Source organism: Monodon monoceros, unplaced genomic scaffold (assembly GCF_005190385.1).
Source record: "Monodon monoceros isolate NGI ecotype Baffin Bay Population unplaced genomic scaffold, NGI_Narwhal_1 Super_Scaffold_3, whole genome shotgun sequence".
NCBI classification, from domain to species: Eukaryota; Metazoa; Chordata; class Mammalia; order Artiodactyla; family Monodontidae; genus Monodon; species Monodon monoceros.
In genome coordinates, this window is record NW_021703780.1 from 63880963 (window position 1) to 63895558 (window position 14596).

General features: G+C 43.1%; 1 protein-coding gene across 2 annotated transcripts in view; it reads right to left on the reverse strand.

Moving 5' to 3' along the window:
- The window catches only part of QRICH1 (glutamine rich 1), a 54608-nt gene that overhangs the window by 6047 nt on the left and 33965 nt on the right, over positions 1 to 14596 (reverse strand). For both annotated transcript variants that reach the window (XM_029241765.1, XM_029241766.1), the window contains exons 3-6: positions 11057 to 12097; positions 4699 to 4876; positions 3931 to 4085; positions 2485 to 2599 (exon numbers count right to left, since the gene is read on the reverse strand). In XM_029241765.1, coding sequence (XP_029097598.1) covers positions 2485 to 2599; positions 3931 to 4085; positions 4699 to 4876; positions 11057 to 12097 — 1489 coding nt within the window. The remainder of the gene's footprint in view (positions 1 to 2484; positions 2600 to 3930; positions 4086 to 4698; positions 4877 to 11056; positions 12098 to 14596) is intronic.

Below are 14596 nucleotides of genomic sequence, written 5' to 3' on the forward strand. Positions count from 1 at the left end.
AATTATCATAAATTAATGTGATTATTTATACAGTCTTGCCGGTTAGACTGTAAGCTTCATTTTGTTCACTGCTGAATTATATTATGTACACCTGGAACTGCCTGGCACATAGTAGGCACTCAAAAAATGTTTAAACAATATTTTTTTTAAAAGGTTAAGCATGTAACTATGACGACAAATGTTAACTAGACTAAATCACTTTGCAATATATACATACTGTATCAAATCATTGTTGTACACCTGAAACTAATATAATGTTATATGTCAATTATATCTCAATTTTAAAAAAAGATTAAGAAAAAGTTAAACATACATTTTATTAAATCCAGAGCCAGGATTAAAACTCAGATATTCGTGTGGACATAAGGTTTTCAACTCATTTGGGTAAATACAAAGAAGCATGACTGCTGGATCCTAAGGTAAGAGAATGCTTGGGAATTCAGCCATTCTAATAGGTATATAGTGGTACATTACTGTATGTATGTATGTATGTATGTATGTATGTATGTATTTATGCATGCTGTGCCACGTGGCTTGTGTAATCTCAGTTCCACGACCAGGCACTGAACCCGAGGCACGACAGTGAAAGCACCAAATCCTAATCAGTAGGCCACCAGGGAACTCCCATCACTGTTCTAATTTGCCATTTCCTGATGATATATGATAAATATCTTTTCATATACTTACCTGCCAGCTTCTTTGGTGAGGCAACTGTTCAGATCCTTGACCCATTTTTTAATTGGGTTGTTTTTTTATTGTTGACTGTTAAGGGTTTTTATATATTTTGGATCCCAGTCCTTTATCAGATATGTGTTTTGCAAAGATTTCCTCCCAGTCTGTGGCTTGTCTTTTCATTCTCTTAACAATGTCTTTCACAGAGGGTAAGTTTTTGTTTGTTTTTTAAATTTTAATAAAGTCCAACTTACCAATTTTTTCGTTTCACAGATTGTGCTTTCTGTGTTGTATCTAAAAAGTTACCAACAAACCTGAGGTCACCTAGATTTTCTCCTATTTTATCTTCTAGGAGTTTTTATAGCTTTACATTTAGGTCTATGATTCATTTTTTTTTTAAATATGTGCATATCCAGTTGTTCCAGCAGCGTTAGTTGAAAAGACTATCCTGGGAATCCCTGGTGGTCCAGTGGTTAGGACTTGGTGCTTTTCACTGCATGGCCCAGGTTCAATCCGTGGTCAGGGAACTAAGATCCCGCAAGCCACACGGCGAGGCCAAAAAAAATAAAAGAAAACAAAAGACTATCCTTTCTCCATTTAACTGCCTTTGCCCCCTGGTCAAAGATAAATTGGTTATATTCGTGTGGTTCTACTTCTGGACTCTCTATTCTGTTCCACGGATCTGTCTATTCTTTCACCAAAGACCTGCACACAATGTTTACAGCAGCTTTATTCATAATTACCGAAACGTGGAAACAACCAGAATGTCCTTTAATAGGTGAATGGATAAACAAACTGTGGCACATTCATAAAACGGAATATTATTCAGAAAAAAAAAGAAATGAGCTATCAAGCCATGAAAAGACATGCAGGAGCATTAAATGAAGTTATTGAAAGAAATTAACACTAAATTATTCTAACTATATGACATTCTGGAAAAGGCAAGATTATGGAGACAGTAAAAAAGATCAGAGATTGCTAGAGAGTCAGGGGAACGGAGGGAGGGATGAATAAGTGGAACATGGGGGCTTTTAAAGCAGTGAAACTTCTGTATGATACTGAATTGTAGATACATGTCATTATACATTTGTCAAAACCCACAGAAGATACAACCCAAGGAGTGAACTCTAATGTAAACTTCAGACTTTAGTTAATAATAATGTACCAAACATTGGCTCATCAATTTTAACAAATACACTACACTAATACAAGGTACTAATAATAGGGGAAACGCTGTGTGAGGGAGTATATGGGATTCTCTGTATCTCCTGCTCAGTTTTCCTGTAAACCTAAAACTGCTCTCAAAAATAATTAAAAAAAAAAACAAAACACCTCAAACATTCTACTGCGAAACTCATGTTCTTTCCAACACAACATGCTGCCCAGGTTATCCATGGGTAAAGCAAAAATTATGTTCTATATATGTAGAATGTATATTTAAACATAAAGGGAAAAAAACTCAATATGTAATATAATTAACCTACAGATGAAATAGTTTATAATTCTTAATTTTTGCAAGGATTCTAATTTGAATCAATAAATTTTAATAGGGAAAAAAAATGGAGTAACTACCCCACACTCTGCATGCCCCTGTGTCCTTGCCACACTGGAACCAGCCAGATTCTCTGTCTGGTGAGCCACGTCAGGCCAAGCAGCACAGAGACTGATGTTTGGTGCCTGGGATTTATAGCCTCCTCACTCACAGGCTATATCACAGCTAGCCACACAAGTAGCTGATCTTTTTTTTTCCCCCCAGGTGATCTTTTTAAAACCCAGGTGCTAAAGACATCCAAGGACTAGGAAGATTCTTACCAAGTGGAGTGACTCGGGGCTGAACGTCCTTCAGAACTTCATGCAGCCACTCCGTGAATCGAACATAATAAAGATCGGAGAAAATGTCATCAACCCGTCCATTTTCAAAAAGATACTAAAAGAAAAATAATCAACAAAAGTTGTCGGTAGTCTCTTGGGCAAGTTGTTGTGGGGAAGCAAACATTTTTCTACCAGTACCCTCACGTCTCCCTACCCATTCCTCCCCCATTAACAAACCAACACACCAAGTCAAAACTGTCCAGCAGGGACTTCCCTGGTGGTCCAGTGGTTAAGAATCTGTCTTCCAATGCAGGGGACTTGGGTTCGATCCCTCGTTGGGGAACTAAGATCCCACATGCTGCGGGGCTACTGAGCCCATGCACCACAACTAGAGAGAAGTCCACACGCCGCAACAAAAATCCTACGTGCCGTGACAAAGAGCCAACGCAGCCAAATAAATAAATTTAAAAAAAAACTGTCCAGTGTGCGGCACTTTCACAGTATACTTCAGCATGTGAACTGACTCTCACAACACTCTTGAGATTGGGTCAATGGGGCAGATTTTGTGAATGCTATTTCACCCAAGCAAGGCATTGTCTTGTGGTAGCAAAAATCACGATGTGGGCTCCAGGGCCAGCCTCTTATTAGCTGTGATATAAGTTTAGTAACTCATGGGAGTCTTTTAACTTTGGGGGCTCAGTTTCCTTGTTTGTAAAAGGAGATGACTGTGCCTGCCTTCCAGGAGTGAGAGAGCATGGAATGAGACAAAGCATGTAGAGCATTTCACCCAGTGCTCTGGGTGACTGGTTAAGAAAGAGGAACAAAGTGGGAGGTGGGCTTTTCTCAGGCCTAAGCAACAGGGTGAGTCCTAGTTAGCAAGTGTTCTTCCATCATACTGTTGGCTTCTCCACAATAGCATTCAAACACTAAGAAATCCACCTCTGCTCTCCTAAACTGCCAGTCCTAAAATGAATTTCTTTGTTAATCTTTATCTTAGATGTCCTGAAAACCTAACTACAGTTGTGTATTCTAGCTAGACACTTCCAAATAATTATTTTGCATTAATGCAGGAAACAATGAGAAGACAAGCTACATGTCAGCACGAGACTTTGTTATGGATAAACTGCTTTTCTGCAAACTACATGTTTACTTTAATGAAAAGGGTTATATAAATGTTCCATGATAAAAAAAGGCTCTAAGGTAATATATCAAATATTTTAATAGATGTTTCTCTAGATAGTGCGATTATGATGATGTTTTATTTTTTAAAGTGAACATGTAGATCTTTTCCAATTTTAAAAAACATACATTTAAAAATTCACTATATAGTTAAAAGAGAATGTCTTTATTGTAACCACTTGCCTGTCATTTTACTAATTTGACTACCCAGCAAATACCCAATGGGAACACAGCTCAAACATGTTCCTGTGAAGTTCTGCTTCCTACCTTTTGAATACACAGGAAAATATAGTACAGCACATCTGGGTCATAGGGTTCACCTTCTCCATTTCGAGCTTCCCGTGTCATTAGACAGAGCCCATAATTCAACTCGGCCACAGCAGAAGAGATGAGATCTTCCTGGAATCGCAGCAACTGACGCCCTGCAACACAAGCCCCAGAGGTGAGTGAGGGTCCTGGCAACAGCCGTCCCTTTACTGGTTGCTCATATCCCTGGAAGGAGGTTTCAGAGCAGACACCACCCATGAAGGCGCTGAGATGAAAATGGTCACTTGTATCTACGATCAGAACTGGCCTACAAAGACAATAATCCTGTTTGCCCTATTACACAAAGGGTTTCCTTACCAAAATCCTTCCTACCTCATGTATCCCCCCAATTATTATTAGGACCAAGACATGAAAGCAAAAACACAAAATCCACCCTCTGTAATATGAGGAAGTATATGAGGATAATGCTAAGGAAGAGGGCCCCTGAGTGCACTCACTAATTCATATCTCCTCCCAGAAGTCTCTCTGTCCCAGAAATCCATGTGTACAAAAATGCCTGATCTTGGGCAAACCCCACAAATTCTGCTCATTTATAGTAGGTCCGGCCTGCTTGTTGCTTGTCTTGAATTCAGCATACTATTTCAGATGGTGCACCCTAGTGCCCAGAGAGCCAAGGGACACCACTTTCCTGCCATTCTGTCCTCCTGCTGCTTAAGTACCGCTGCATTTTTGCCAGAGTCCAACCCTCTTTCCCTCCCAAACACTTACTCCCAATGGGCGCCAGTCTGTTCTGAGCATCCTTCTCTAGCTCAGCGTTCTTGGTCTGTGCCCAGTTTTTCCATACTTCAAGCCCTTCTTCTGGCTTCAGAGAATTTGGAAGCAGAAGTTCTGGGGAAGGCTGTGGCTGTGACTGTGGTTCAACTTCAGCAACTTGGACAGTTTGAGCCTATGAGAGAGAAACCATCAAAATGTGTCAAAAGGCCTTTTGGCAAAACTGCTGGAAAAATGTTACTTATAGTACAAAACAAAAACAAAAAACAAATGTACCATACTAATGTTAGATGTTAATAACTGCAGAAATTGGGTGTGGGGTTTATGGAAATTCTGTAATTTTTCTGTAAGTCTAAAACTGTTCTAAAAAAAAAAATCTCAAAAAAAAAAGTTATAGTTCTTTTAATTAAAAAACCTCTCTTCTTGCTGTCATACTTCCAAGAACCTCTGGAGTTCTATTCTTTACTCCAGAGACAGCAAAGACTAGTGCAAAGCTCCTTAGTCTTGGCTGTACTTTTGAATCTCTGATTTTTTTTTTTTTTTTGTGGTATGCAGTCCTCTCACTGTTGTGGCCTCTCCCGTTGTGGAGCACAGGCTCCGGATGCACAGGCTCAGCGGCCATGGCTCACGGGCCCAGCCGCTCTGCGGCATGTGGGATCTTCCCGGACTGCGACACGAACCCGTGTCCCCTGCATTGGCAGGTGGACTCTCAACCACTGTGCCACCAGGGAAGCCCTGAAGCTCTGATTTAAAAACACCAATATCTGAGCTCCACCCCAGAATCTCTTTTTAAAGAGGTATCAGTCTTTTTAAAACCTTCCCACGTAAAAAGGCAATTCTAACGTTTAGTCACTGCTCAGAACTTACTGGCACAAAGCACTGCTCATCAAACGACAATGCGCAAATAAACCCCTTGGGGATTTTATTAAAATGCAGATTCTGATTAGAAAGATCTCAGGTGGGACCTGAGATTCTGCATTTCTAACAAGCTCCCAAATAAGGGAGCTGGTCTGCAGACTATACTTTGAGTACCAAGTGTCCAGACTGTTAAACTTGGTTGCACCTTAAAATCATCTGGCTGATTTTAAAAAAACACCCATGCCTGGGCCTTATCCACAGAGATTCTGACTTAACTGGTCGAAGGTGGAAGCCTGCCAGCAGTATTTTTAAAAGCTCTCCAGGTGATTCTAATGTCCAGTCATGGTTGAAAATCATCCTTCATGTTCCTCTCAATAATACTGCTTTGGCTCATAAGGACATTTTCTAGAGACAGGAGGCACTGTTTTATCTTCCTGCCTCCAAAGGAAGAGTAGTCCCATCCTCAATGGTCTGACAGCCAAACCATGCAGCCAAAGGGGCAGAGAATGTCCATGATCTTCAATCACAATCCCCATCAGGCAGGACAGACACCAACACAGATACAAAGCACAGGTTCTTGGGTCTCACACATCTATCTACATTGTGAACAAATTCCCTTGAGCAATTTTCCATGCCAGGGCCTACTAAAGGGCTGAAGAAAGCCAAATCATTCAAATTGAAGGCAAAATAATTTATTCATGACACAAATTTGCTTATCAATAAATAAAAATAAAAACTACCCTACTAGCTTTGATATAAGATAGATGATCAAACAAGGAAATAAAGAAATACCAGTGCTAGGCCCTTAAATGTCTGTCAACCCTGGAGCTCCCGTCTAGACACACTTCTCAGTTCAACTACCATTCTCCTTGGTGAGTCTCAACCACCTTCCCAGTTTAGATCTCCATGTTTGTGGAAATGATTGCTAACTCTGTGACTCTAAGCTAGACAGTCCCTTAATATACCCAGTGGGTACTGTACATCTCCAGCTGAACATCTGAAAGCCACCTCACATTAACATCTACGGAGAGAATTCATCACTTTGCCCATCCAGAAGTATTCTCCTCAGAGTTCCCTCTCTTACCTTGTTCAATGGCAACACCATCTACCCAAGCTAGAAATCTAGTAGGAGTCTGACTGGGTAAGTAGGTGGGGGCCAGAGGATGTAGGGCAGTGCTTCTCTGTCTTATTAGCCAGGGTCCCTTCACTGTGTGCCTCCACCCACTACATGTAACACTCCTAATCATCCTGACAACGAAAATTCTTCTACACATGTTCAAATGTCTATCAGTGGGTAGGGGAAGTAGAAGTCTCATCCAGGTTGAAAACTACTAATTCAAGTAAGGCCTTCTACACTTGGTGTAGAGTTTTTCCTATTTGTAATGGAGACCTTAAAAGAGTTTTAAGTTGGGAAGTGACATAATCTTACATTTTAAGGAAATTATTCTTGAGCTGTAGAAAATGGATTAAAGAGCAAAAGTGGAAGTAGGTGCTGGTGGCCAAGACCAGGATGGTGGCAGTGAAATGATTTAAGAGATTCTGAGAAGTTTGGTGGTAGAATCAATGTGGCTTGTTGATGAATTGACTGTGAGGAGTACAGTAAAGCAGACTCAAGGATGACTCCTGGGTTTCTGGCTTAAACAAATGGGTGGATGATGGTATCACTTTTTGAGATGGGATAGTATTTGATAGTAGTAGAGGGGATGCTAATGAAGTGCTGAGATATGTTTAACAAATGCAAGTAAATAAATAAGTAGGCTGCTGAATGTATGGGAAAGGTCCTAAGGGGAAAGGTACAGTCTAGGGATAAAGATCTGTGTGTTAACGCAGTACATGGTATAAGACATGGGCTCTAGAGCCAGCCTGTCCAAGGCTGAATGCCAACTCTCCCACTTACTAAAAGGTGGCTTTGGCCTTGTTGTTTAATCTCTCTGTGCCTCAGTTTCTTCATTTGTAAAATGAAGATAGTAGTACACACTTCTTAAGGTTGGTGTGAGAATTAAATGAGTTAATATATGCAACACTAAGGACAGTGCCTGGCAGATAGTGTCAGTGATTATCACCTTCTGCAGCAGACATCTAGAGGATTCTGAAAATCATGACAATGGAGAGAAATCCCTTAGGGAGAAAAGAGGATTAGTACAGAGCTTTGAGAAACAACATGTATGGCTCAGACAGAAGAGAAGGAGGCTTCAGCAAAGTCTCCTGAGAAGGAAAAATAACCAGTGGGGTAGGAGGAAGACCAGGAGTGCATAATAACATGGAAGTCCAAAGGAGAGTTTCAAGAAGGCAGGCATGGTCTATTGCGCTGTGTGTTGCTATAAGTGAGATAAAAACAGACACGTCTGTTGGATCTGGCCACGGGGAGGTAGGTCACTGATGACCTTGACAAGAGCAGACCCAGTCATGAGTTGAAGGGAAAACTGGTTAGCAAGTAGAGTCAGCCTGTGCAGATAATCCTTTTGAGAACTCTGGGAATAAAGTAAAGTGGAGAAATAGGGGAACAGATGGAGGTGGGTGTGAGGTCAAGGGAGGGAGGTTTAACCACAAATCTGGTTTTAAAGATAGGATATAAAAGAGCTTTCAAAAAGGGTATGCCAGGTGAAGGAACACATCAGCTCCCCTTAGGGTTCAACTCACATCACAGCACAATTATCTTCCCATGGGCTACGAGGGCTCCAAGGGCAGACTGTCTTATTCACCTCTGTTTCCCAGCACCTAGAACAGAGCCTGATAAGGAGAGCAGAGGGATATTTGTGGTGTAAATGGACAAACTCATCTTTCCTGCATGATGGGTATTCTTCCCAATTTTTCTTTTTCTGGTAATAACCCTTGACATACGTCGCTATAAGACTTTGCCAAAGGAGACACAGCCTCTGAAGAACATGAAGAACGCTAAAATGAACTCTAGAAAAATTTTCCTGCTGAAGGGCCCAGATGTGCAAATTACAAGCAGAGCCCAATGAGCAACAAGAGTCCTGAATTGCAAATTGGAACATCAGGCCCAGGAGAGCAGAGGAGAGGCCTGATGTGCTCCATCCCTGTCAGCAAAAGGTCAGCATAGAGCACCATTACAAGTCTCCTGTCTGGTCTCTCCTACATGCAATCAATTCTACACACCAGTAATTGATTCTTCTTATTACCACAACTCTTAGGATTCTGGAAAATTTTCCTACCACAGATTGTATCAGCTCTTCACTTCGGGAAGATAGCCCCTTTGCCCCCTGTACTAAATCCTCTCCCATGGTTCTCCTCCTCTCATGTTAACCTAGGCCATATCACTTGTGTCCACCCCTGGCTCTTATTCATCCTGCTCCATCCTTCTGTCAATCTAAGCTATAAACTAGAGATCAAATGCCATTTTTTCCACAAAGATATCTCTGCTGACATTTAACCTAGATTGATTTCTGAATTCCCAGCTTGACTTTGTGTGTGTAGCACACGTTGTCACACTTGATTATGCTGCTTTATACTTTACAGAAACAAATCATATGTTCTCACTTCCACTACACTATAAGCTACCCGAAGCAATGACACTGTCTTGTTCTACTTCTAGGCCTGACAGCTGGATATTTAATAGGTCCTTAACAAAGTCACTTAAGATTAACATACTGTTGCCTCTGTGAAACCACTCGGTCAGCTTTTGCTTACCCAATCATTTACGTCTTGAGTTTCTGAGTGTGGTCCCTGGTCTAACAGTGCTTTGTTTGTGCCAGCTCCCTCACATGCATTCCCAGAGCTCCTGTGCTGAGGCACACTACCTTCACCAGTCCCATGAGACCAGAGGCCCTATATCCACTCTAAATGTCTGCTAGACAAGGGACCAGAAACTTTACTAACAGTCTTAAAAGGTGGATCTGTGATAGCCTTAAGAAGATTAACAATTAGAAAAGATAAAAGAGCCAAGCAATTTTAAAGTTAAAATTTCAAGAGTTCTGGGCTTTCCTGGTGGCTCAGTGGTTGAGAATCCACCTGCCAATGCAGGGGACACGGGTTCGATCCCTGGTCCGGGAAGATTCCTACATGCTGCAGAGGAACTAAGCCTGTGCGCCACAACTACTGGGCCTGTGCTCTAGAGCCCACGAGCCACAACTACTGAGCCTACATGACACAACTACTGAAGCCCGTGTGCCTAGAGCCAGTGCTTCGCAACAAGAGAAGCCACCACAATGAGTAGCCCCCGCTCACTGCAACTAGAGAAAGCCCATGCGCAGCAATGAAGACCCAACGTAGCCAAAAATAAATTTTAAAAAAGTGCCTCTTTTAAAAAAAATTTTTCAACAGTTTTATTTTTGCAACTTTTCTATAAATCTAAAATCATTTCAAAATAAAAAGTTAAAAAATTTAGCTCAGGGCTTCCCTGGTGGCGCAGTGGCTGGGAGTCCGCCTGCCAAAGTAGGGGACACGGGTTCGAGGCCTCGTCCGGGAGGATGCCACATGCCATGGAGCAGCTGAGCCGTGTGCCACAACTACTGAGTCTGCGCTCTAGAGCCCACAAGCCACAACTGCTGAGGCCTGCGCACCTAGAGTCCGTGCTCTGCAACAGGAGAAGCCACCACAATGAGAGGCATACACACCGCAATGAAGAGTAGCCCCTGCTCGCCACAACTAGAGAAAGCCCGTGTGCAGCAATGAAGACCCAACACAGCCAAAAATAAAATAAATTTATTAAAAAAAAAACAAAACAACTTAGCTCAACATAGCTGCCATGACAGAAAACTCAATTAACCATGGCTGTCTTAACTATTTTTTAAGGAATGTAAAAACACGGTTGGAAAGTCCCACTGCATAGGGGGCTTATTCAAGACTCCCAAGATGATCACATTTTTTTTTTTTGGGGGGGCCATGTTACATGCCTTGAGGGAATCTTAATTCCCCGACCAGGGATCAAATCCATGCCCCCTGCAGTGGCAGTGTGGAGTCCTAACCGCTGGATCACCAGGGAATTCCCCAAAGATGATCACTTTTAACAGGCCCACCGGAAGGTATTTTAGATCTCATAATTCACTTATACTGTGTCCAGTGTAGTCCACCTTTAGATGACAACTAAAGGAGGAACAATTTAACACCCTCTCAACTGTGAAGAGTTTAGAGCCTGTGTGCTAAACTACAGGGGTTCCACTAGATCTGTTCATTTGTGATGCAGAAAGCAGCTTCTGGGACAGAGATAACACTTGGGGTGACCCATTAGTCTCTACCTAGAAGTTTACCCTTCCTAAAGAGATCACAAAAAAGCACTCCAGGCATCTATCCCCAAAGCAGTTACTGGTCATTTCATTTACCTCCAGGTACCAGGCTAGAATTCCTGCCGTTCCACAGCTTCATTTGCCATTCCTGTCCCCTCTCCCCAACTCTAATTAAAATACTAAATACTGTATTACTGCAAGACCAACATCATTCCTGTAAACAAGCCAGAGGCGAAAGAGGTTACCAGGCAAGTTCTGTGTTGCACTGGGCCCTGAGGGAGCAGGCTGCCCTACAGATAAGTCTCACTTACTGAACAAGTAACCTGGAGCTGCTGCTGCTGCTGCTGCTGCTGTGGTGGCGGTGGCGTCTGTTCCTGGGGAGTTTGTTGTTGTGGCTGCTGCTGAGGGTCCCATATATGGACAGTCTGAGCTGTATTCTGGTATGTGCCTGCCACGGCCTGCACAGCCACTGGAATGTGGATGTTGCCATTCATGAACTGTGCTGGAAAGAGAGAGTTTGCAAGGGTCTGCACTACCTCTTCATGGGAGTTTTTCACTACAGACGTGGTGCCCACCATCTTCTCCTTGTCATCCTCCAGCTTTACAGCTGCCAGGGCTGTGGGTGAGCCACTGACGTGAACTGCGTTGTAGGCTTCCTGGGGAATGGCAATGTGAGTAATGCTCTGCTGCTGAGGGTCCCCCCGGGGCTGGGCAGAGTAAACAGGTATGGTCCAAGTTTCTCCTGTAGGGCTAGTAATGGTCCCAGTGGCACTGTACAGGTGGGCACTGTCTACTGTTAGTAAGTCGGGCCTCAAAGACACATAACTCTGCTGCTGGCCCTGTGGAATGGCCAGCACGGTGGCCACCGGCTGCCCTGAGATGGCGTAGGACACAGTGATGGGCATGTCCACTTTGCGCTTCTTCACTGGCTGGAGGACACTGGCCGTGCCAACCCGCCGCTCCCCTTCCCGAGGTGAGCCCTGCTGGGACGGTGGTGGGGAAAGGGCACCCACAGTCTGGATTTGGATCTGCTGACCCCCAGCAAGAGACTGGCCAGCCACCAGCTGAGCCTGGATCTGTTGATGTGGGATGTGCTCCTCTGGGATCTCTGGAGCCTGGATCTGCTGGGCCGCCTGCATGTGCTGCACCTGGATCTGGGCCGCCTGCAGCTGCGAAGGGCTGGGGCTCTGCAGAGATGGGGTCTGGATGGAGGGGGCTGTCGGCTGTGCTGCTTGGCCTTGGATCTGCACCTGGACATGGATGGGCTGCTCAGCAGGCTGGTGAACGGTGAGCTGCGGGGAGAGCTGCTGAGCCGAGACCTGCTGCGGAGACTGCTGTACCTGCACCTGTACCTGCAGCGACAAGATTCACCAGTGAGTGAATAGGGCAACATCGAGAATCCAGCCCCGAAGGGAAGAAGAGATCTCAGACGGGAACCCTGGGTAATGTGAAGAGGAGGGGCCGCCATACCCAAGGCTTCTGAGGAGGCCATAATCTCCAAAACCATAGGCAAAATTCTCCAGCATCACACTCTGAATGTGTTGCATTCAGAGCAACACATATCCACTTGACAGCAAGCAAGACTATCAAGTGGGAAATACCAAAACTTTTGCTCATTTCTTGACTTCCTTTTTAAAAGTAACCCCTTTTGTTTCTGCATACTGACATAGTAGTACAAGTGTACAATTTATAAATATATACTTAGGCGTATGATCAAAAAATAGTTTATCCATGTGGTTAGTAATAAAAAGTGTGGGAATCTTGTTCTAAAAGGTCAGAAGGCATTCAATTCCCAACTCAGGATCAAAACTACCCCCACCACAGACAAATAGTAAAAAAACACAGTAGAGAAAAAATGTTTGAAATCTCTTTTGCAGATATCTCCAACTTTGCTGCTAAAATATGGGCACTGTTGAATGATTCTTTAGAGTGCTTATTTAAGACAGCATTGTTTTAATAGAGAAGCCACAGATTCCTGATAATTTAATCTAAGGTTATTATATCCTGACCCATGCATTTCTGATAATAATGCAGCTCATGTCTTATTGCTGTTACTTCAGCATACAAAACAGCATGAAAAGATGCTACGTATAGTATGTAATTTTAAAAAAGAAAAGATTTTTCCATCAGACACAGATACCTAAATTACTCTGAACTCGGACTTCCCTGGTGGTCCAGTGGGTAAGAATCCACGCTTCCAATACAGGAGGCCTGGGTTCAATCCCTGGTTGGGGAACTAGATCTCATATGCATGTCGCAACTGAGTTTGCATGCCGCAACTAAGAAGCCCACATATCGCAACTAAAAGTCCACACGCCACAACTAAAAACATGCCACAACGAAGATGCCATGTGCAGCAACTAAGACCCAGTGTGGCCTACATAAATAAATTTAAAAAAAAAATTACTCTGAGCTCATGTAGGAAGGAGAAGGTATAAAATAAGAAGGTAGATCAGTGATTATATACATCACAAAAGATAACCAAAGATGGTGCTGGGACAACTGGCTATCTATGTAAAAAGAATGAAGTTGGACCTCATCCTCACAACATACACAAAAAATGGGAGAGGATCTGAACAGACACTTCTCCCAAGAAGATAAGCAAATGGCCGGTAAGCACATGAAAAGTTGCTCAACATCGTTAGCCGTCAGGGAAATGCAAATCAAAAGCAAAATGAGATACCATTTAAACCCAGGAGGTTGACTATAATAAAAAAAAAAAACATAATAGGGACTTCCCTGGAAGTCCACTGGTTAAGACTCCACGCTTCCAATGCAGGGGCATGGGTTCCATCCCTGGTCAGAGAACCAAGACCCCACATGCCGTGTGGCACGGCCAAAAAATACAATTACAAAAAAAATTTTTTTTTAAATAATAAAAGATAACAGGGACTTCCCTGGTGGCACAGTGGTTAACAATCCGCCTGCCAATGCAGAGGACGTGGATTCAAGCCCTGTTCCGGGAACATCCCACATGCCACGGAGCAACTCAGCCATGTGCCATAACTGCTGAGCCTGCGCTCTACAGCGGGTGAGCCATAATGACAGAAGCCCACACAACTACAGCCTGAGCTATGCTCTGCAACAAGAGAAGCCACCCCAATGAGAAACCTGCGCACTGCAACAGAGTTAGCCCGCACTCGCTGCAACTAGAGAAAGCCCACGCACAGCAAGGAAGACCCAACACAACCATAAATAAATAAATAAATAAATAAATAAAATAAAATAAATAAATAAATAAATAAATAAATAAGATAACAAATGTTGGCAAGGATGTGAAAAAATTGGAATTCTCATACACTGCTGGTGGGAATGTAAAATGGTGTAGCTGCTTTGGAAAAAAGTCTGGCAGGGACTACCCTGGTGGCGCAGTGGTTAAGAATCTGCCTGCCAATGCAGGGGACACAAGTTTGAGCCCTGGTCCAGGAAGATCCCACATGCCGTGGAGCAACTAAGCCCATGTGCCACAACTACTGAGCCCGCAAGCCACAACTAGAGAACGCCCACACGCAGCAACAAAGACCCAATTCAGCCAAAAATAAAAATAAATAAATTTATAACATACTTTAAAAAACAAACAAACAAAAGCCTGGCAGATCATCAAAAGGTTAAACATAGCATATGACAAAGATATGAAAACCACACCATATGACCTAGCAGTTTCACTCCTAGTTATATACTCAAGAGAAACAGAAACTATACTCATGTAAAAACTTGGACATGAGGGACTTCCCTGATAGTCCAGTGGTTAAGAATCTGCCTTCCAATGCAGGGGACATGGGTTTGATCCCTGGTCAGGGAACTAAGACCCCACATGTGGCGAGGCAACCGAGCCCATGAGCTCAAGATCC